At 62.7% G+C, this 20,428-nt stretch overlaps 1 protein-coding gene across 1 annotated transcript; it reads right to left on the bottom strand.

Moving 5' to 3' along the window:
- Positions 1-3,774: 3,774 nt before the first annotated feature.
- Positions 3,775-18,405, bottom strand: UBE2I (ubiquitin conjugating enzyme E2 I). The gene is made up of 7 exons (XM_019468104.2): positions 18,264-18,405; positions 13,379-13,455; positions 13,107-13,190; positions 11,976-12,048; positions 8,170-8,279; positions 7,952-8,031; positions 3,775-5,704 (listed from the first exon to the last, which is right to left on the bottom strand). Exons 2-7 carry the CDS (start codon positions 13,442-13,444, stop codon positions 5,641-5,643), a joined length of 477 nt encoding a protein of 158 aa, XP_019323649.1. The 5' UTR covers positions 13,445-13,455; positions 18,264-18,405; the 3' UTR covers positions 3,775-5,640.
- Between the last annotated feature and the right edge of the window lie 2,023 nt (positions 18,406-20,428).

Raw genomic sequence — 20,428 nt, 5'->3', positions numbered from 1 at the left:
CGGGATGCCCCGCGCGCACCCTTCCTAGCCCACCCTGCACCCCGTCTGAAATTTGAGCCAGCACCACACTGTGTTGGCCTGCAGAGCTCGTTAAAACAGATTGTTGCGCCAGCCCCAGACCTGCTGATGCCAAAAGTCTGGGCTAGGTAGGGGTGACCCGTCTGCATTTCTTTTTAAGTTTATTTATTTGGGGGGAGGGTGGGGTAGCTCGAGAGGGAAACCGAGAATCCCAAGCAGGATCCACCCTGTCAGTGCAGAGCCCAACGCCAGCCTCCAACTCACCAAACGGCGAGATCGTGACCTGAGCTGAAAACTGAGCCACCCAGGTGCCCTCATCTGCGTTTCTAACAAGTTCCCGCTGGTGCTACAGGTCCTGGAAGGAACGTGGAGGTTCTGGAGCTGTCTGAGGGGCGCCGGGTCCCCGGATCCCCACCTTGCCTCTGGCTGATCTTGTTGGATCATCAGGGTACCTTGTATTTAGAGGATCGACAGATTTGGAGATGTTTTTAACTCAGAGGACCTCATCGCTAATGTGGGACCCCAGGCAGTGTGGGACACAGAAAGGCCCAGAGGGGAGGGCAGTTTGCTCGGGGGAGGCCAGGGGTCAGCCGAGCTGAAGGAAGGGCCAGAGGCTGGAGGAACAGGTTTCCAACAGCTGCACACAGGGAGGCAGCCCGTCCACCTGTGAACACCTGTGCCTTTTATTTCGTGGTGCGGGTGGGTGGGTGCAGGAGTGTGGGAAGCCCGGGGTGGGGGAACCAGGTGCTTCCTCTATCACCCCAAGCCGGAGTGGACACTGCTCTGATGGGCCACCTCCTGTCTCAGCTCCTGGGTTCAGACCCACACACGTGCAAGCTGCCCTCCGCACATCTGTACTGGAGGAGACACCGAACTATGGCGGGGGGGGGGGGGGTGCAGGGGCAGCACCACAGGGCGGATTCTCCTTCTGGAAGCTCTGTCTCCAGGCCCTGCCTCCATCCTGACCCAGCACAGCCAGGCAAATGGGGGCAGAAGGGTGGAGGGGAGCGAGAGACCAGCCACCCCTCGGCTTCCTTCTGCACGAGACGATGAGGCAGGAATCCGGGAGGGGACAGTTACCATTCTTCCCCGGGGACTGGCGGGTCCTGAGCCAGGATCTCGGTGCTGATGCCCTCCCCTCCTGCAGTCTTTCGTCAGATTCTGCCAACCTGTTGGAACAAACACAGGCCTGGTTGCCATGGTGATCATCATGGCTTTGGGGTGAAGAGATTCTGCGGCTGCTGTAAACAGGAAGTGAGGAAGGGCAGCTGCCAGGGGAGGGTCCCCTGCCCGCACCCCCATCCAATGCCCTTTGGGGAGCAAGGGACTGGAGGCCAGCACCGCCGAGGCTTCAGGCCTAACACTGCGGCCTGCTGGGGTGGAGGAGACCTTACGACCGTCCTTTACAGATAAGGAAACTGAAGCCCAGAGAGGGAAAGAGCTTTTTCAGGGCCACACAGCAACCGGCTGGGTTCATAGCCCAGCTCTGGGCCTCAGTTTCCCTTTTTAGTAAAATGGACATAGTATGCACCTGTCAGTGAGGGGGGTTCTCAGTGAGAAGCTAGTACTTGACCATGGTCACAGCAGGCTGGCCCTCCAGGGACTCAGTTCCCGCCTCCGTAGGTTGGGGGTGACTCCACAGTGGGGAGAGAGGCCGGGAGCAGGGAACGTGGGACATGCACTTGTCACAGCAGGAGTTGGGCACAAAACACTTCACCTAGAGGGTCAGGCGGCTGGGACTGACCCAGGGGCTCACACCTTCTGGGCTTTGGGCAGGCAGGGGAGTGGTTTCCTCCATGGGGCCAGGGGAAAACCCCCAGGCTCCAGATGGATGGCCACTGGAGAGCAGGGAGAAAGGCAGCACAGGAGGTGAGGGGGCGTCTCTGTAAGGCCACCTCACCCTTGCGGCGCCTGGCTGGCTCGGTCAGTGGAGCGTGCGACTAGTGATCTCAGGTTGTAGGTTGGAGCCTCACATCGCATGTAGATATTAGTTAAAAAACAAAATCTTGGGGTGCCTGGGGGGCCTCAGCTGGTTAAGCATCCAACTTCAGCTCAGGTCACGATCTCACGGTTTGTGGGTTCGAGCCCCACGTTGGGCTCTGTGCTGACAGCTCGGAGCCTGGAGCCTGCTTCGGATTCTGTGTCTCCCTCTCTCTCTGCCTCTCTCCTGCTCGTGCTCTCTCTCTATCAAAAATATACAAACATTAAAAATGTAAAAATAAAATCAAGTAAAATAAAATCTTAAAAAAAAAAAATACATGCTTGACCTGATGCCCTCTGGTGGCAGACCTTGGAATTGCAGGCATAGCCTTCTGGCAGTAAGGCTCCTCCCACCGCTCCCACTGGCACTGAGGCACCTGTCAGAGGCCTGCAGGGGTGGGGGTGGGAGTGGGGCAGCCTAGGAGAATTGTGGGGGCTCACCCAGGGACTTGGCCACGGCGCTGACTGCGGGAACCTGTCCCATCACCCGTGCCATCCTGGGTGCTTCTGCCAGCAGAAGAGGTGGCTCCAGGTGGGAGGGGGTCTGGCCCCTCACCTGAAATGCTGGCTCCTGGGGCCCAGTTGCCAGCACCCGCACAGGTGACGCCTGTGCAGGACCAGGGTGGTCCTGGGCGCCAGGCCTGGCGGTGGAAGGGGAGCAGGCCCACACGGGGCTTTGCGGGTCTCTGTGAGGGAGGGCGGCCTGGCTGCAGCCCACTGTCCAGTGTCTGTCCACTGAGCCCGAGCGTCAGCTTCTGGCCCAGGGGCAGGTGTGCCGGCCCACCCCGGAGGGGGCGAAGGTCGTGTGTGACATCAGAAGGCAAAGCTGGGGGAGTTGAATACCCAGCATCACTCTGCACGATGGGGGCCCAGGTTCTGGGGCTCCAGGAGTGGGAGGGGCAGCGTTCAGGAGCGTGGTGGCAGGTCACCTGGGAAGGCAGAGACCAGGAAGGGAGGACCTAGGCCCCGGCCCTGCCAACTTCCTGGGGTCCGGACAGCAGACGGGGCCAGGTGCTCCAGCCCCTGTCCACCCCATGGTCCTAAGCCAGCCTCCTCGGTCAGGGTCAGGGCCTCTGCAGGTGGGGTCACAGGGTCGGTCCGGAGGTCTCTGGACGAGCCTCACAGGCCACCTTGCAGAACCCCCCCCCCTTCTGTCTCAGCACCAGGGCCAGCCCCTCCCTGCTGGAGCAGGCTCAGACTGGTTCGAGCCAGCCCAAGTCAGCGCTCAGCCTGGCCCTCCAACCTGGCAACTCGTCGTCATGGCAACCTCAAAATGGAGGCCGCCCGTCCACAGAGCCCAACTCGAGCTGATGCGAACCAGGAGGGTTTGGGGCGGCCCAGTTAGGGAATGAGGTGGTGCTGCTCGGTAGACAGGTGTGAGTGCGCGGCAGTGGCCTGGGCGGGACAGTCCAGGGAGGCCAGGGGGACTCTCGGGGACCCACAGCCCGTCTTCCGGTGGCCGGCTTGTCCCGGGAGCCCCAAGGTGGGGCTGACACGCGGTCAGGGTCTGGGCACCTGAGGACTTCGACGCCCTTTCCTGTGGAGGCCCGGCCCGGGGTCCCCAGGAGGGACACCCTCCTCCGGCGCCAAGGGTCAGCACGGGATGTGTTCCCTGCCTTCGCTGCCCACGCCTGGTCCCAGCGGGGACGACAGAGGGGACCAGCGCCCACCACCCCCACGCCCCCCCGCGCGAACCACCGAGGGTCTGACTCGAGGCCAGCGGTGGGGCAGCCCGCGTGGCACAGGGCAGGAAAGGACACAGCCTGCAGGCAGCACTTGTGGAAATGTTTTAATTAGAGGATTCTCAGATACAGTGGTTAACGTATTGCCCACAATTCCTTACTAAGTATCAGGCGCCTCATGCCGGGAACAGGCTCTTCCCTCACAGCAGAAACAGGACGGGCACAGTCCCTCCTTCCCCCGTTACAAGAGTTACATCTTCGTTAAGCCAAGGACTGTGGCACAAGAGGACATTTCATTAGTCGAAGTCATGACAATTTGCTAGAAACATCGATTACTTCAGAATGCTTTAACTAGAAAATATATTGAATTTCCATATATATTAACCATATACACGTGTGGCTATTACTAAGTGTAGTTGAGTCATTACAAAATAAGACATTCTGGGAGAGGCTTCGCACACACACGACCCGGCTGGGTCCCCCGGGGGGCCCTCCGCATTAGAAAAATACATCGCCAACAGCAAGCGTCGAGCTCAGCTACATGTCCAGCCGAGCAAGCGAGCAAGGCACTGGGACCGCGGGGCCACGCAGGCGCTGTGGACGGGGGCCTCACGCGCCCCCCCCCCCCCAACCCACTGCCATCCTGCTGCCTGGCGAGTCGAGGTGCCCTTCCTGACCGAGGGCCCTGGCGACCAGCTCCCGCCCCTTCGGGGACCCGTCTGGCCCGGCCGGGTCCCTGCACCGGAGCCACACAGGTGAGCCGGCCGGGAAGGCGAGGCCAGCCGGCGCAGGGCAGGCTCCGGGCCTCCCGTCTACTCCGCACCGTGCTCCCTGGGACCAGGAGGCCAAGGCCCCGCCTTGCTGGCACCAGGCCCCGGGGTACTGGGCCTGTCCCCCTCTGCGTCCGCGGCACCTCCCGGCTGGGCCCAAGTGAGCAGGTGGCCAGCTCTGGAAGCTGCGTGGCAGGCTCAGCTTCTGGGGTGCTTTCTGAGAACAGCCCTTCAGGAAAAAGGAAGCGCCCGCGCACAGTGGCCTCGGACCTGCCTCCGGGGCATCCTGACGCCCAGGACCCCCCCAGGCAGGGTTCCGGCCAGTGCCCGCGCACGGTCCTCCCTGGGGCCCGGAGGACCTCGGACCGGCCGGTGCCAGCTCCGGGAGGCTCCGGACGCCAGCCGCCCTGACCAGACCCGCCCTCTGAGGAGCGCAAAGACCCGGGGTCGGGAGACAACCCCCGGGCACACACCTCCTCGTACACGGTGCTCCTCACAGGGCCCGGGCCGAGCGCCGCGCGGGTCCAGGCGCAGCCGAGCACGGCAGCGAGCTGGGCGCCGGCGGCCTGCAGCCGCGTGGGGGGCCGGGCCCCGCGAGGCCGCCTCCTCACGCTCTTAATGACGATAATGCCACGAAAACCTTTATATAAACAGTTTATTTACTCTAAACAGCAACACAGACAAAACGCCATATAGACACAAAGGAAGTGATGCGGGAACGAGACGCCGGCTGACTTTGGATCTGAGGCTCGTAAGCAACACAACCCAGGGTGCGCGGAGACCGAGGCGGGAGGGAGGCCAGCTGAGGCCGGGCGTAGCTCTACACTGTGGGAAGCATGCCTGCATCCGCGAGCAAAGGAAACTAGGAAACTAGCTCCTCGGGGCTCATCGAAGTATAAAAGTTTATAATTTTACAGCAGTTGAAATACTGACATCAATATTAAAATAAAAGCAAGTTTTACATAACAATCAAAAATACAAAAGACTGAAGGAAGAGACCCTGTATGAAAAACCGGGCAATTCAGCGAGTCGAGGACTGTGTACCGGTGGCGGAAATGGAAAGTGGCGCCCGCCCAACCCTCCCCAGGCGACTAGTAATTGAACAGAGCAACGTTAGGTTTGCAAAAATGTTGTAAACAAGTTCTTGCCAGACCAATCCCTTCCTTCTTACGCTGCCACGCGGTCGCCGCTTATGAAGGTGCAAACTTCTTGGCCTGTGCTCGAACCCTCTTCTCATACTCCACTCTGTTTTGGCTGAGAAGGTCAAGAGAGAGACACGTCAGCAGGTGCAGCCCCCTCGGGGGCCCAGGGCCGGGCGGGCTCGGAGGGCGGCTCTCGGTCAGGAAGGCCTGGGGCGGGGCGGGGGTGGGGGGAGGCAGCGAAGTTTACGAGTCTGACCGGCCACCGGCACCTCTCGGTTTGAAACCATAGCGACGGTTCTGGAGAGAGAACCCAGACTGCCGGGCACCACTCTGCTGGCCAGGCGGACAGGACTTGGTGCCAGTTTCCCCACGGGGCTCCAGGGGACCGCCATGACCTCCAGGGCTGGTCTGGGACCCCCCCCCCCCCCCGCCCCAAGGAGCAGAGGCACAGCACGCGTCCAGCGGGGACGCACCTGGGAGTGTGCAGTGCTCTCCGGAAGAGAGGGGTCCCTCCAAGCCGTGCTCTCCACAAGTGTGCCTCTCAGGGCGCTGCTCTGGGTCGCCTGTGGCCCAGGCCCCGGGGTGTGCGGGGGCTCCCAGGGTGGAGGGACAAAGGGCCATGAGAGCCGAGGAGTCGAGGCCACAGGACAAGCCTCTGTTGCTGGGCCACGCCACGTGAGCTCCCACCCCAGCCAATAGCCCGGCCTGGCCCCGGGGCCCCCCGGACGGAGGCAGCTGCCTAGGGGGCTCTGGAAGGAGCTAGAAGGCAGTCAAGTCAGCTCTGAAGTGCTCCAGCGCACGCCGCTGGCGGGAGAAATCGTAGAAGACGAGGGGTGGCGTGACGGGCAGCCAGGAGCCTGGGCCCCGCGGGGACGACCCTCAGCGGCCCCAGGCGAGCGGCCGCCCACCCTGCAGCGCCTGCTGCTGCCCCGGCAGCTATGGACACAGGCACAGAAAGGCCGCCTCTCACAAGTGGCACCATGGCGCCCGTGGCCACCACCGGCCACAGCAAACATCACCCCTGCAACGAGGCGCACGCCAGGACCGGCAGCAAATTCTTTGAAGGCCACAGAGACCTTGGCTTTGCAGACCGTTTGGTCGTTCGTGAGAACTCTGCGTGTACTGTCATGAGTGGCCTCACAGAGGCCTGGGCCAGCGGGCCGCTGCAGACAGAGGTCGTGGTGACCTCGCACAGCGCCCGGCCGGGGGCGGAGAGCAGGGGGACGCATCTCATGAGCCACTGGCACACAGCTGCCAAGGGACCACGTGACCTCCAGCCGAGCCACGGCGGGAACACGCCCCTGGGGATGCAGGCCTCGCCCCGCCTGGGCCTAGGGACCTGAGCCATCAACTGCAAGCTCCTGCCCGCAGGCAGGCATCGGACGTCTAGCCTGCTGCTCGGGGCGGCCAGAGAACGGTCCTGCCCTTGGCTTTCACCCTCTGCACCCACGGCTTCCAGAAATGTCCCCTGGAAGGCACACGTCCCTGCCTGACCTCTACCCTGTATGTTAGCCCTGCAGGTCCCAGAGCCCCGCTCCAGGCCTAAGCCCCACCTCCCAGACCAGCGGGGAAGCTGGCTGGCAGGGCCAGGGGATGCCGGATCCCACAAGCAGGAGGCCTCTGCCCTGCTAACAATCCAGCCAGGCTCACAGCACCAGGTTTCAACTTGTCGCCCACCCTAAGACACACCTGGCCTTTCTCCCTCGGCACAGGTGGTAGACACTGGCCCACGGGACTCACCGGCCACCACAGTGCCACACAGGGAAGGGCTACTCCCCGATGGCCCACACGCAGGCCCAGGAGGGTGTGGGAAACAGGGAGGGCCACAGGAGAGCCGTGACGCGAGATCTGGGGCCTGGGGAGCTGCGCTACTGGAAACGCCTCCTTTGGCAACCGCACCTGGGGGCCCTTTCCTCTGCGCCGGAATGAGATTCACCAAACGCATGGTCTGCCCAGCCACAGCTTCTCAGGCACAAAGTGGCCAACAGAGGCCCATGTCACCTGACCTTCACCTCCTGCCACGCCCCACCCCGCCCAACAATACCGTGGCCACGCCAGCCTTCGCTCACCCGTTCTTGCCCACCACAGGCCCTTTGCACCTGCAGCTCCTGCTGCCTACAGGGCCTGTCCTGGTTGCTTCCTGGCCTCAGACGCTTCCCTGGAGGCCTCACTCGGTCTCCCCGTTACAGATGGTGTCTCACGGCCTTTCGCGAAGGTTGCCGGGAGTGGCAGGAACTGTTCTCCCACCCACAGCCAGCCTGCGGCTCCCCCTTCTTACGGGCTGCCCGGACCAGACTTCCGGGGAAACGCATGCAGGCCAGCGAGTGGCCACACCAAGCAGCGCCAGACCGCTACTAACCAGTAAATCGTGTAGGCCTCTGCTTGAGCTGGGTCCTGGATATTTGGTTCATTTAGAAGTTCCTGTATTCCTAACAAGATCTGTGTGAGAGACAAGAGAACACAGGAGTCAGCGGTTTGAAAGGCAAGCTTTTCTGGGACATCGGCCTCGGCCTCAGATAAAGACCACAGGCCTCTGGCCCCACAGGAAGGCTGAGGCCAGCACCCTGCATGCCGTACCTGCTTGATCGTGATGGCCGGCCTCCAGTCCTTGTCCTCCTCGAGGATGGACAGGCACACTGTGCCCGAAGGGTACACGTTCGGGTGAAACAGCGGTGGTTCAAATTTGCCTGGACCACAGGGAAGAAGGAAACGTGTTTCTGGCGGCAGCGGTCGTCTGGCAAGATGATGCAATCTCCCTGCACCAGGGCGACCTGCTGCCACCAGGCATTTGGCGAAGGACGGTGGCCGTGAGGTGGCAGTAGGTGGGGGGCGGGGGCAGGCGTGCACCTTTCCCGGACTGGGAGGCGAAGCCATGTGCTCGCCCGGACCCTGCCTCCCGACAGTGGGCGGACGGAGCCGAGTCCTGGGCATCCCCACCCCTCACGTCCCTCCCCAAGTCAGCACAGCAGGTGAGGACGGTCCTGGGGGGACAGCTGAGGGCAGAAACTCGGAGGCCCTTCCAAACAAGTGGCCATTTTCAAAGCACATCATTCTGCTCCAAAAAGAACGGCTCTTAGGATCCCACGTTCTTTCTTTTAAAAAACAAAAGTTCCTTCTTTCTAAAAAACGAACACACGTAGGAAATCCTACAACAGAGAAGAACAAGAAAACTGCCTCAAGCTCCCCGGGGACCGTTCACCACAGCTGACAGGGTAGGGCGTTCCTCTCTGCTTATCCGGGCACCGTCCCCTCTTCTCTTCACTTAAAAACGTTAATTACGCCCCGAAAAGTACGATGGGTCTCACGCAGCTCGACGGAACTCCCGAACCACCACCACCACCCGGAGTCTCCCAGAGACTCCCCCCGGGCCACCAGGGTCCAGCCTGCGCCCTCCCGGCCCTGCGCTCGCGGGTCATGCGCGCAGATGTCCACGTGACACCGCCAGTCCATCCGGCCCCGAGGAGGTGCTGCCCACCGCCAGCTCCCACTGCTTCACGATCCCAGACCCCCGGCAGCCTCACGGAGGTCAGCCGTCCCCGGGGACTCCGGACGGCGAGCACCTTCACTCACTGTGACGCACCGGCCGCTTCTTGGAGAAACTCCCGGCCACGTCTCCCGCCTGTTAATCCCGTCTGTCTCCTGACTTGTGGGCGTGCTGCACACCTTCTGGCTCGAGCCCCCGCAGGAAGGGCTCTCGGGAACCTGCTCCCGCCCCGAGCACGCCTTTCTGCTCTTTGAATTCAGCTTCTCCCTCAGCACAAGTCCCTGATTTTAATTTCATCTGGGTGGTCAATCTCTTTTCTCACCTAGGAAAGCACAGCCGTGGCGGGCACTGCCTCGCCCAAGCCCCTGTCCCCGACTTCTGCTCACCGCTGGCTTCCTCCAGTCAGAGAAGCCCCTGCCGAGACCCCCTCCGCCGCAGGGCCGGCCGCCGACTTCCTGTGCGGCTCTGCTCTTCCGCATCACGTTGGGAGACGCCCCGTGTCAGGTACTTGCAGGCCCTCCCCTCCGGCTGCTGTACACTGTCCCCCAACGTTTACCCATTCTTCTTTTTTGGATTTTTTTTAATGTCGGAGAGAATGAGGGCTGCCTGGGTGGCTCAGGTGGGTAAATGTCTGACTTCGGCTCAGGTCACGATCTTGTGGTTCGTGGGTTCGAGCCCCGCGTCGGGCTCTGTGCCGACAGCTCAGAGCCTGGAGCCTGTTTTGGATTCCGTGTCTCTCCCTCTCTCTGCCCCTCCCCTGCTCGTACTCCATCTCTCTCTGTCAAAAATAAGCGTTAAAGTTTGACAGAGTGAGCGAGCAGAGGGAGGGGCAGAGAGAGGAGAAGCAGACTCCATGCTGTCGATGCAATCCCAGCAGAAATCAAGATCGGAGCTTAACTGACTGGGTCCCCGGGGTGCCCCCGCCCATCTTTGGATCGGGGACACTTGGCTGCCTCCAGCTCCTGGCCACTACAGATGGGGCTGCCGTGACCAAGCTGGTCCCCACCTGCGGTGAGTGCGCGTGCGCGTCTGCCGAACGCTCACTTGAGCAGAGCAGCCGGGTCCTGGAGAGACCCAAGTTCAGCTTCCGCAGACTCAGGGGACAGCTCTCCAGGGGAAGCGGTGCAAATCCGCACCTGCGGTGGGGTCGGAGGGCCCCGCTGCTCCGCCCCTCTGTGGGGGAGGACGTCGGCACCTCTTCCCACGCTGCGGGCACAAGAGGGAACAGCCTCCCGTGTGGCCCGACAGCGCCTGCGGTTTCCTTACTGATGTGCCGACGCCCTTTGTGCTTCAGGGTCACTGCTGGCGGGTGGGGGGGGGGGGGGGGCGTGTGCTCCCATGTCTCTCCCTCACTGGCTTCTCCTGGTGAACACGTGGTGCTCAGTGTGACGTAGCCCCGTTAGCAATGTTCTGCCTACGGGGCCAAAGCACTGTCTGTGCCTCGCTGCTGAAATCTACCAACCTTCTTCTAGAAGCCGCACTGTTCCTTCTTTCCACTGGACGTCAAGATTCATCTGGAAGGCTACCTAGGGTGGGGGGGGGGGGGATTCCTGTCTCCTCCGCAGGGATACTCTGTGGGCCCGGTCCATTCGCCGGACTAGCCTTACCTTGCGCCCGTGTCACAAACACGTGGCACGTGTGGCCTCTGCCCGGCAGGCCTGCGTCCCACTCACCGAGTCCCCGTAGCAGGTCTGTCCGGTTTACATCTTGCCCATCCTGCTGACGGGTGTGGGTGCCCGTGGACCGACGCGCCTCAGCCCCGGCCTCCCCGACCACCCCCGGCACTCTAAGGGCCGCGGCTACTCTCCGTGCTCCTGACTTCTAGAATCTGTGTGACGATTTCCACAAAAACTTCCACACTTGGATTTGATACTATTGTAAACGGTCGGGGTCAAACACTTCCGTTTGTTGCAATTACGTTGAAAATAGGTTTTTGCAGGTTAATCCTTTATTGCACAACCTTACCAAAAAGATCTAAAAAGAAAGGCGAGACCATCTGCAGCCCGTCTTCCCTTCCTGCTCTTCGGCTGGGATTTTTGTTCTTGCCTTGTCAAGTCCGCTTGGAATTCAGGTATCGAGCTGAACACAAGTGACGAAAGCAGCCGTGACCGGTCTCGTTTCTTAATCAGAGCTACTATTCAACGCAATACCTCCACGCGGCAGAAACAATTCAAACAGCAAAGAACCAGCCAAATGAAAAGTCTCCATCCCAGTGGTCATCCTGCTAATTATCCGTGTTTAAAACTCTTCTGCTAGATGCGGTTAGGACAGAAAACGTTCTTCTACCTTTTCGAGTTACTAACCCAAGCATAGATGTTTACGTATAGCCGTTCCCGGTGGCCACGTGCTGTGCGGGACACTTCTCCACACACTGAGGCAAGCCTTAACTCATTTAATTAACCAACCACGGACCGGCTTTGGTGGTTTCCAGCTGCAAGCGGGGAGGAATTTGGTGCTCCTCCCGTCCTGAGTCTCACGAAAGTGCACTTCGATGACATAACCGTAGCACGACGTTAAAGACAGCCTTGGCCTTTTCTTCCCACGGCCTTCTCCGGAGACTTATCCATCCAGGCGGCACGCGGCCAACAAGTTGGATGTGGAGTGTTAACAAACGGGCACGGTGACAACGGGTCAGGGAAGGAAACCCTCCGAGAGGTGGGGTTCCGGACCGTGGTCCTTGTGACGCCCATCCCTAGCGAGGGCAGACAGTGGTGGCACCTTATCCCCGACAGGGACTGAGGGCCAGGAGCCTCCCGGTGGATCACAGCCGGCACCCGAGACTACGTCCGCCACGTGCACCTGGCTCCAGTCCGCGGCCTCCAGGGGTCAGAGCCCCCGGGGCCGCCGCACGGCGAACGTGGGGAAGCAGACGGAGTCGCGAGGGCTTCGCTCTACTTACATTTTGGGGGTGAGGATGGGTAGTCGTCCTTGAAAAGCATGCGCAGTTTAAACAAGCCTCCTTCCCACGGGGTCTGCAGGGAAACGAATGTGCAGTCAGGCGTGCCGCCGGCCTCCGCCTTGGGCTGAGCCCAGGAGGAACGGGCCTCTGCCACATGCCCCCAGCACCGCCCCACAAATCGACCGGCTGTCCCCATGACGGGGGCTGTCCCCATGACGGGACCGCGGGGGCTGCCACGGGCCCTGAGGGGGCCGGAAAGAGCCATCCCCGGAGAGGAGCGTGGTGGGAGCTAGGCTTCTGGGAAGACAGGCGGGGGCCGGTAGGCCACCCCCCGTGACCCAGGATCAGGGGTCAGGATCTCCACCTGAGCGGCCCCTGTCGCCAGCTCCACCAGCACAGCCCTCCCCAGCCTCCTCTGGGAGGGACAAGGCCACGGTGCACCTGCCTCGGCCTCAGACGATGGGCTGAGAACGGGCTTAGCAAAGGCAGAGGTGCGGGCCCCGCCCTCCACGGAGCCGTGACAAACGGAGAATGCAAACCACATCGTCCGCGGACAAAGCCGAGTCCTAATCCTGCCAGCTTAGCATCGGGCGAGGAGGCTGTCAGGAAGCACCAGGCTGAGCTCACGCAAACGCCACGCCATGGGTGGAGGGACGTGGCGGCGATAAGGCGATAAGGCCTGGGCGTAACCAGGACACCTCAGAGGTCTCCTCTTGGCTTTGGGGTCACCCAGAAAGAGCCGGATGCGGGGCTGCTGGAGACCCTGACTCCCAAATGCTTCAAATACGCTAGCCCTGACTGGACCCCCCGCTACCTGCCCCAGGCTCAAAGACCGCCAGGTCGAGCGTCACTATATCCTGGCTACTTCAGCTGCAGCGGGTTTGAAGGACAAACGGGAAGGCCCTTCCTTCCGTCTGGGCCCTTCTCCAGCGTGTCCCAAGGCTCCTCTTCCCTGAACACGCAGCAGGGTCTGGCCCCCGGGCTCGGTGGGGTACCACACCCAGCCCCTCCTGCAACACAGCTCCTTCTTTCTGAATTAAAGCTGACTGGTGGGGGAGGAGGGGAATCACCTGTCACCCCAACCCTGTCCCCTCCCCCGGAGAAGCAGGTCAGCAGAGTGGCGCCCCTTACCCCTTTCTTCCCGGGAATGGCGCACTCCCAGTTCATGAGGTTCATCGTGCCATCGGGGTTTTTTGTTGGGACAGCCACAAAGCCCTGAGAGAAAACAACCACACAGGCACATCAACGCCCCGGCATCTCATTCCTCCTGCTCGCACAACAGTCCTGAGACTCCCAAGGGCACCCTGCACAGAGTGTGTAACAGAGCAGGCGTGATGGGGTTCCCGGGTTCCACTGGGGGAAACCGCCCCCCCCGCTACGCACAGAAATAAAGCTTTCCTTACAAACGGGTGGTCCTTTCTCCAGGCTTTCCTCTCCTGGGCCAGTCTGCTGAGGGCGATCCCCGACATGTTCAAAGTCCCTGCAAGAAACCGGGCAGAGCACGCGGTTAGGACAGGCAGAGTGCAGGAGCCGTCCGCCCCTCCCCTCGCTCACCCAGCTTGACACAGACCGGGCTCCCAGCAAACCGCCCAGCCTGGAGTCTGCCCTGGGCATCACGTCCCCAAGGGGCGACCCCGGCCTCCTCCCACAGGCGGCTCTCCAGGAAAGAGGGAGCCAGGATGCTCCGGAGACCCAGAACACCTCCACGTGGGGCCCCTTCCCTGTGAACATCCCACCCCCAGGGGCCACGGCACAGGCCTAGGTATGTGCGGTGCAGGAAGGGTTCACCAGCATTCCCAGCAGACGCCCGCACACCTGTCCTGCCCTCTTGTCACACTGCAGAGGGCTGCAGCGACAGGGTTCCCACCGTCAGTCTCCACAGGAAAGGCAAGGACACGGTGGGGATGTCCAGAGCACTGCCTGAGGACCGGGGGGCGGGGCCAGGGCAGTGGCAGACCACTCCCCTCTGCCAATGCAGAGACTGGGGGGGGGGGGGGCATCAGGCCCCCAGTGTAGAATCAGGGGCTCACAATTTAGATTCAGGTCTGGCCAAGAGAGTAACTCTTATTCTTGAAACCAACCGAGTAGAAAGTTGCCCCAGGTCAGACAGCAAGCCCACCGCGTTGTGCACAAGTCCCTAGACTGCAACTGGCCCACAGCACCCGACCCTCCTCCATCCCCCCTGCTTTCTCACCCCACCGCACCTCCCCATCCACTGGCACTCCACGAACATCAGAGAGATCAGGGCTCTTCTCCCATTTACTTCGGGAAAGTCAGCGGGGGTGGGGGGGTGGCCAGCAGGACCCAGGAACCCCTGGGGAGAAGACGCCCGGGGCAGGCCCAGAGGTAGGCAGTCTGCCCGCTGGGCCCGCCAGTCCCAGGAGTGCTGCGGGAGTGGGTTGCTCAGAGTCCCGCTTCTGGGTGTCAGGTCCCCCAGCACCTCCAGACCACAGACCCCCAAGGCCTGGTGCCTTCAGGGTCCCCACTAGTGGCCCAGAGCACCCCCTACCCCTGCCATCCGCTTGGCTCACGCTCCCTGCGGGGAGAACTGCCTCTCAGGGTCTCCAGGCTGCTGCTCATCCCGCACAGCCTAAGAGGCCGGAGCCCCAACTTCCCCCTACCCTCAGAGGTCACTAACCTTGCTAGAGAATTTGGCCTTAAGTCTGTCTTCAAAGTCCACGGAAACATAAACAAGGCTTTAACGAGACAAAAAGGGAGTCCCCTGGCCTGTCCCGACCCTCAGCCCCTCAGCCTTCCAAGGAGAGCGTCTCCTCTCTGCTCTTGTGGGTGAAAGGACCACACCTCACGTTCCTGAGGACAACAGGGGCGCCCTCCACCGGGTTCAGAACCACCTTCCAGCCACGACAATGCATGACAACGCGTGAAACCAGCCCTGCCTCCCGGCTCAGGCTCACCCACCGCTCCCGGGGCTCGACACAGACTCGGGACGACCAGAAGTGAAGATCCAGAAGGTAACGTGCCTGTTAAGCATGGAGCCTCAACTCGAAGCCGGCTCACGTCCCCCTCTGCCTTCGGGGGACGGCCTCCTCTCAGCTGCTGCCGCCACCCACCCGTCGGCTACGCCTGTGCAAACCCCCCCGCCCGGCTCAGGCTGACCCTCACCCGCCTCAGCAACCCAATCCAAATCACACCCTTCACCCCCGCCGGCGCGCGGGAGCGGTTAGGCCACCAGCTCAGCAGAGGCAGGCCCGGGTGGTGGTGCCACCTGGGTGCGTGTCAGAAACGAACGTCCCCAGGCCCCGTGGCCATGAGCCGGGAACTCTGGGTGGGGCCCAGCACTACAGGTTCGGGAGGCTCTTGGACAACTGTGTTCCCAGGAAAGGGGCAGGAGGGGCCTGGGCATCAGCACCTCCAGGGTCATCCATGGGCCCGGGTCTCAGGAAGCCGGCTGAGGTGTGACAGACACACCACCAGACCAATCAGATGGGGTCCGGTACTAAGAAAGTTTATTTCTGTTACTGTAAGAAAAAGCAAAAGTCAAAAAGCAAAGTCCTCCACTCAGGAAACTGTCAGCATGACGTGACCAACGGGCTGAACCCCGGCCACCACCTCAGGCTGTGGCACTGACCCCAGAACACCTTGTAAATGGGCTCCAACCTTCCCTGACTGCAAAATTAAGTCCAAAATAGACAGCACCATGCTGGGACCCCAACCAGAATTCCTCTCTGTGACCGCTCCGTCCCAGGGCTCCGGCCTGCCCTCTTCCTTCCCCGTCCCTGTGCAGACCTGACTGCCAGGAGCACGATGCTATGGGGGTTTGGGACCTCGAAGGGCAACACCTGGGGGACCTCCTTCACTGGACAGCACACCTGTCTGGAATATTTGTTTGGGACAGAGGCAGAGGCCCAGAGAGCACGACAAGGCGGGGGCAATGATCCCGAAGACGAGGACCTGGGCTTGCATGAGGTGGACGGAGTACCCTCAGGGAGCCAGGGCACAGGGGAGCACAGCCCAGTCTGTCTTTAAGGTGCTCTCTGGCCAGAGGCCGGCAGGGACCCTGACACCTGAAAATCTTCACTTCCCCAAGTTTCTCAAACCCTTCACCTCAACAGGCTCTTTTGCATGGAACCTGACCCAGCACCAAGCTGGGTCAGTGGAAATGCCCTTCTCTGCAGAAGCCCTGAGGGCACGGGACACTCTGGACTCTCAATCAAGTGCCCGCGGCCCCATGCCCCCCACCGTCCTCGGAGTGATCACTGTGGCAGCACCCCCCCGCCCCCCCCCCGGGAGGACAGCACAAGTAGGCAGGACGCTTCTGCAGAATTAACCCACACAGAGCTTCGGTGACCGAAGGCATGCGAGGTCCCCAGTGAGTCTGAGCTCAGCCAGGCAACAAAACAGGTCTGTGAAACCACAGGTCAGGGCTCCCCACAGCGAGGAGCCATGGACACCGACAATCTGGGCACTCTGGAGGGGCTGCGATGGGGCCGGGCCAGGGGGGCGACCCTGAGTGCCGTCTTCTGGCTCACCGCGGGTCACAACCCTGCCACGGGCCACCTCTTCTGCCCTGAAGAGCAGCCAGAGTCACCTAGTCCTAGGGCCCGGCTGCATGTGCTTGTCCCGGTTTGTGGAAGGTAAAGAGGGCTGGGCCCACCAAAGTCCCTGCAGCCCCCTCCTCGGGGGTGGCTGGTGGACCCGGACCGGGCACCAAACTCGGTTTGTGCCATCGGGTCGCAGAGCCTCAGGTGCCCACCTGCACTGTCCCAGGCAGAGACCTGGTGCTTCCACTCCCACTGGCCTCCTGCCGCCAGGACAAAGCAGCCAGTTTGTTACATTTTAACCGCAGCGCGGATCCATTCATTTCAGAGTCCCAAATCCACCCGCCAAGCTAAGAGAGCCTTTTCCGCAGCTTTAGGTGTCAGGAGAGCGCCTCAGAGCAGCAGGCAGGAGCCGGGGAAGCACAACCTGGCACTACTAGTCACAGCCTGAGGGGCCAGAGGCCAGCCTGCCACCTGCCTCCAGGGCTCCCACTGTGGGCTGCACCGGAATGTGCTCTTCTCAGATCCCGATCTGCTACCGGAGGGCACAGAGCTGAGCACCTCCATCCTCAACTTTCCCAACAAAATGGGGGAAGGCACTAGGAGCCCACAGGCTGGCCCAGGAGGAAGCAGATTACGGATGGGAAGCTGTGGACCACCTTTTCCCACGCCCTGGGGGTGGGGTGGGGCGGGAAACTCGGCGCACCTGACACAGGTGCCTGCGGAGGCTGCGCTTCCCTGCTGTCTCCCAACACAGCTCTCAGGACCCCAGGCTGTTCCCGAAGCAAGGTCCCTAATGCCAGGACTCACCGGACAAAGGTCCAACAGCAAGAAGAACTCATCCCTAACCTCCCTCGCTGCCAAAGACCAGAGCAAAGCGAGACAAATTCAGGATCCGTCTTCCTTTTCGGTGAAGCTGACGCTCTACCCAAAAGCCACCTTTTAAGTGTTTCCTTAAGAGCGAGAAACACTTAGGACTACAGACTTCCAAAACAAACAAAAGGACAACTTCACAAACCGAGGAACCGAGTACATTTTCAAACTACACCAGCCGAACCAAGTGGTACCGATTTCGGGGCAGCTGCAGGCCACGATCAGGAGCCCGGCTAACCATCCCCTTCGCTTCCTCCTACTCACGTTAACTACCAGTTCCGACCTCCGTTCGATGGCTACAAAGCAACCGCGTACGAAAACTCTCCCTCGAGCGCAGCGCTAACGTCAGGGAGGGATCCCACCAACTGCAAGCGGAGCTCTTCAGAGGCACAAGAAAACTCAGACTGTTTTGGTTTCTCGACCCCCGCCAAACGAGCCGGCGATGTTGCAATCCCCCACTTTCAACTCTTTCTGCCGTGCACGCTCGCCCCAGCTGCCAGGCGCCACAGGTCTGTGTGCAGACCGTGACCCCGGAAACGAATTTCCCTGGGGCGGAGAAGAGCCCCGGCGGCGGGGCGGCCCAGGCTCGCGTCCCTGTCAACAGCGGCCGCTGCCAGCAGCACCTCGGGGACGCCGCCGAGCACGCGCCAGGGGGCCGTTCTCTCCGCTCCCGAACGGGGCGCGCGGCGGGGGGCCGAGGGGCCGGCCCGACGCGACCCCAGGCCCGGGGCCGAGGCCGCACGCCCGTAGCTCCGAGGAGGACCGGTTCCGGGGAGCGGGGCCTGCCCGGGGCGGGGGCGCGGGGCAGGGCCGGGGGTGAAGAGGCGCCCGCTCGGCCCGGGCCCGACGGCGGCGGAGGCCCCGAGCCCGGCCCCCGCCCGCGCCTCCCGCCGCCCGCCCGCGCCCCCGCGCTCACCTCGGGCGGCCGCGGCCCGGCGAGCGAGGCGGACGAGGAGGAGGAGGAAGCGGCGGCGGCGGCGGCGGCGGCGCTCCCTTTGTCTCGGGACTTCCCTCCCGAGCCCGCTCCGCGCGCAGCCCGAGCGCTCCGAGGACCCCGGCGGGCGGGGCGGGGCGGGGCCTGCGGAGCCTGCCCGCCGCGCGCCTGCCCCACGCGCCCCCGCCGCCGCCCCGCGCCCCGCGTCGCCCGCGCCGCCGCGCGCCGCCCGCCGCCCGCGCCCTGCTGTCGCGCGCTCGCGCCCCGGGCCCTGCCCGGGAGCGGGATCCGAGTGCGGCTTTCCAGTCAGGCGGCGCCGCGGACACCTGCGCCCTTAAAGGAGCCGCGTCCCCGAACGGAGGGAGCGTCTACAAACTCCCCCTCGCGATGCGTGTGTCCACTCGAGGACACGCCGGCGGGCAGCGGGGCCAGGGGGAGGCCGAGATCTCCAAGGGCTCCCCGGATGCCGTGCGGGCAGCTCTCCGGGCACGGGTCCCGGAGGTCTCCTTGGGGCTGGGACCAGGGGCCGGGCGGAAAAGATCACCGAGGCCTAAGGATCCCCTGAAGCGTCGCAGCACGGTGACGGTCCCCCGAGCACGGCGCCCTGTGAAACCCCTTGCAATTGGTCAGTTCCGGGCCCTGGGCGGGGCGTCCGTCGAAGCCGCCCAATGAGTTGACCCGGTACAGGAGGCCGAGTGCCGGCCCGACCGACGGGAGGAGTAGTGCGGATACTCCCTAACCCGGGGACTGGCTGGGGGGCGGGGGGCGGGGCGCCGGGGCTGCCGGCGGGTGGGGGAGGGGCGGGCGGCCCGCAGCGAACGCCGGCCCCTCCCGGTCTCGCCGGGCACCTCCCCGTCGGGCGCGCCTCGCTGCCCAAACCCCAAGCTCACGGTGGGGAGCGGGTGCCTTCCAAGGTCAGCCCGCTCCGCCCGTGGGCGCTTTGGGGTCAGGGAGCCGGAGGTGTCTCGGGTCCCCACCCTGGACAGCGGCCGGTGGAGGGCACCTGGGCCAGGCTGCCCGGCATGGGGTGGGGGGCGCTGGACAGCGGAAGCGACTTGCATTCATTCACTCCTGCTTTCCCTCCCTTCCCCTCTCCTTCCCTCAGAACCCCCTAGTTGGCCCTGTGCCGAGGCTGCCAGCTTCCCCCGGGACCTGGGACCACAGGTCCTGTGCCCACCGGATGCTCAGTGCATGTGGTTCCAGACGTCCTGTTACTTGGGGAGTAAAATGAGGGCGTCTCACAAGCCTTCAGATGGCAGGGGGAGGGCGGTGTCCCCTCGGTGTGGTGGCTGGGCATGGCTGGGTTGGGGACGGGTTGTGCCTAGGTTACCTCCCCATCAGTAATGGCCCGTAGGGCCTGGCTACGGTGACTAGGTCCCAGGTGATAAAGGCCAGAGGGCCTGGCTCCCTAAGCAGAATGTGAGAATTCCAGGTCTCTCCCGGACTCTGAATTCCAAAGGGGCTGCCCACTCCTGGATCCCCTCAGTGACCCAGCACGGGCCTGGCCTGGGGATGCTGCTCCCCTCTGCCCCTCCACCCAGGCAGCCGCAGGTCTCCACCTTGGGTGCCAGGATCCTCAGGGGCTCCCCGGAGACACCTGTTCTCTGGGGCCCAACCCTGGATCGGAAGTTCTGAGTGGTCCTAGGAGTGTGTGTTTTAACTAGAGCCGCAGCTGAGCCTGGGCACGTGGCTACTCACTACACTTCCATAAACTGTCTTCCTGGGGAGGAGCTCGGGCTTCGGTTCTGTCTTTCTCTGCCGGGAAGTTCACACAGGGTCGCGTGAGGAAGGCACCCAACAAATAGCATAGCCGCTAAAAGGTGGTGGCTGTTGGAGGAGAGAGGAGAACCAGGGGCTCCTGTGCCCTCAGCACACATGAGGGCAGGGAGAGCGGGGCTGGCCACATGGGGGTGGCCTAGCGGGGTAATGAGGGGTGCAGTTAGGGGAGGTGACCAACGTGGTGTGTGTCCTGGGCCGGACCCTGTGGGCCACGGGGAGCCATGGAAGGTTGTGGAGCAGGAAACGTAAGACTAGGTCCTGTCTCTATGTGTGCTGAGGGGATACCTGGAGATGGGGAGATGTGGCCCCTTGGCCCTGGTGGACAAGTTATGAACCAGTAGTAAGAACTGTCCCCCTGGTGGAGAGTG

This window comes from Panthera pardus, unplaced genomic scaffold, assembly GCF_024362965.1.
Source record: "Panthera pardus isolate Hobbes unplaced genomic scaffold, ASM2436296v1 HiC_scaffold_4, whole genome shotgun sequence".
NCBI lineage: Eukaryota > Metazoa > Chordata > Mammalia > Carnivora > Felidae > Panthera > Panthera pardus.
Note: the sequence above shows the minus strand (reverse complement) of the source record. Positions and strands in the feature narration are given on the sequence as shown.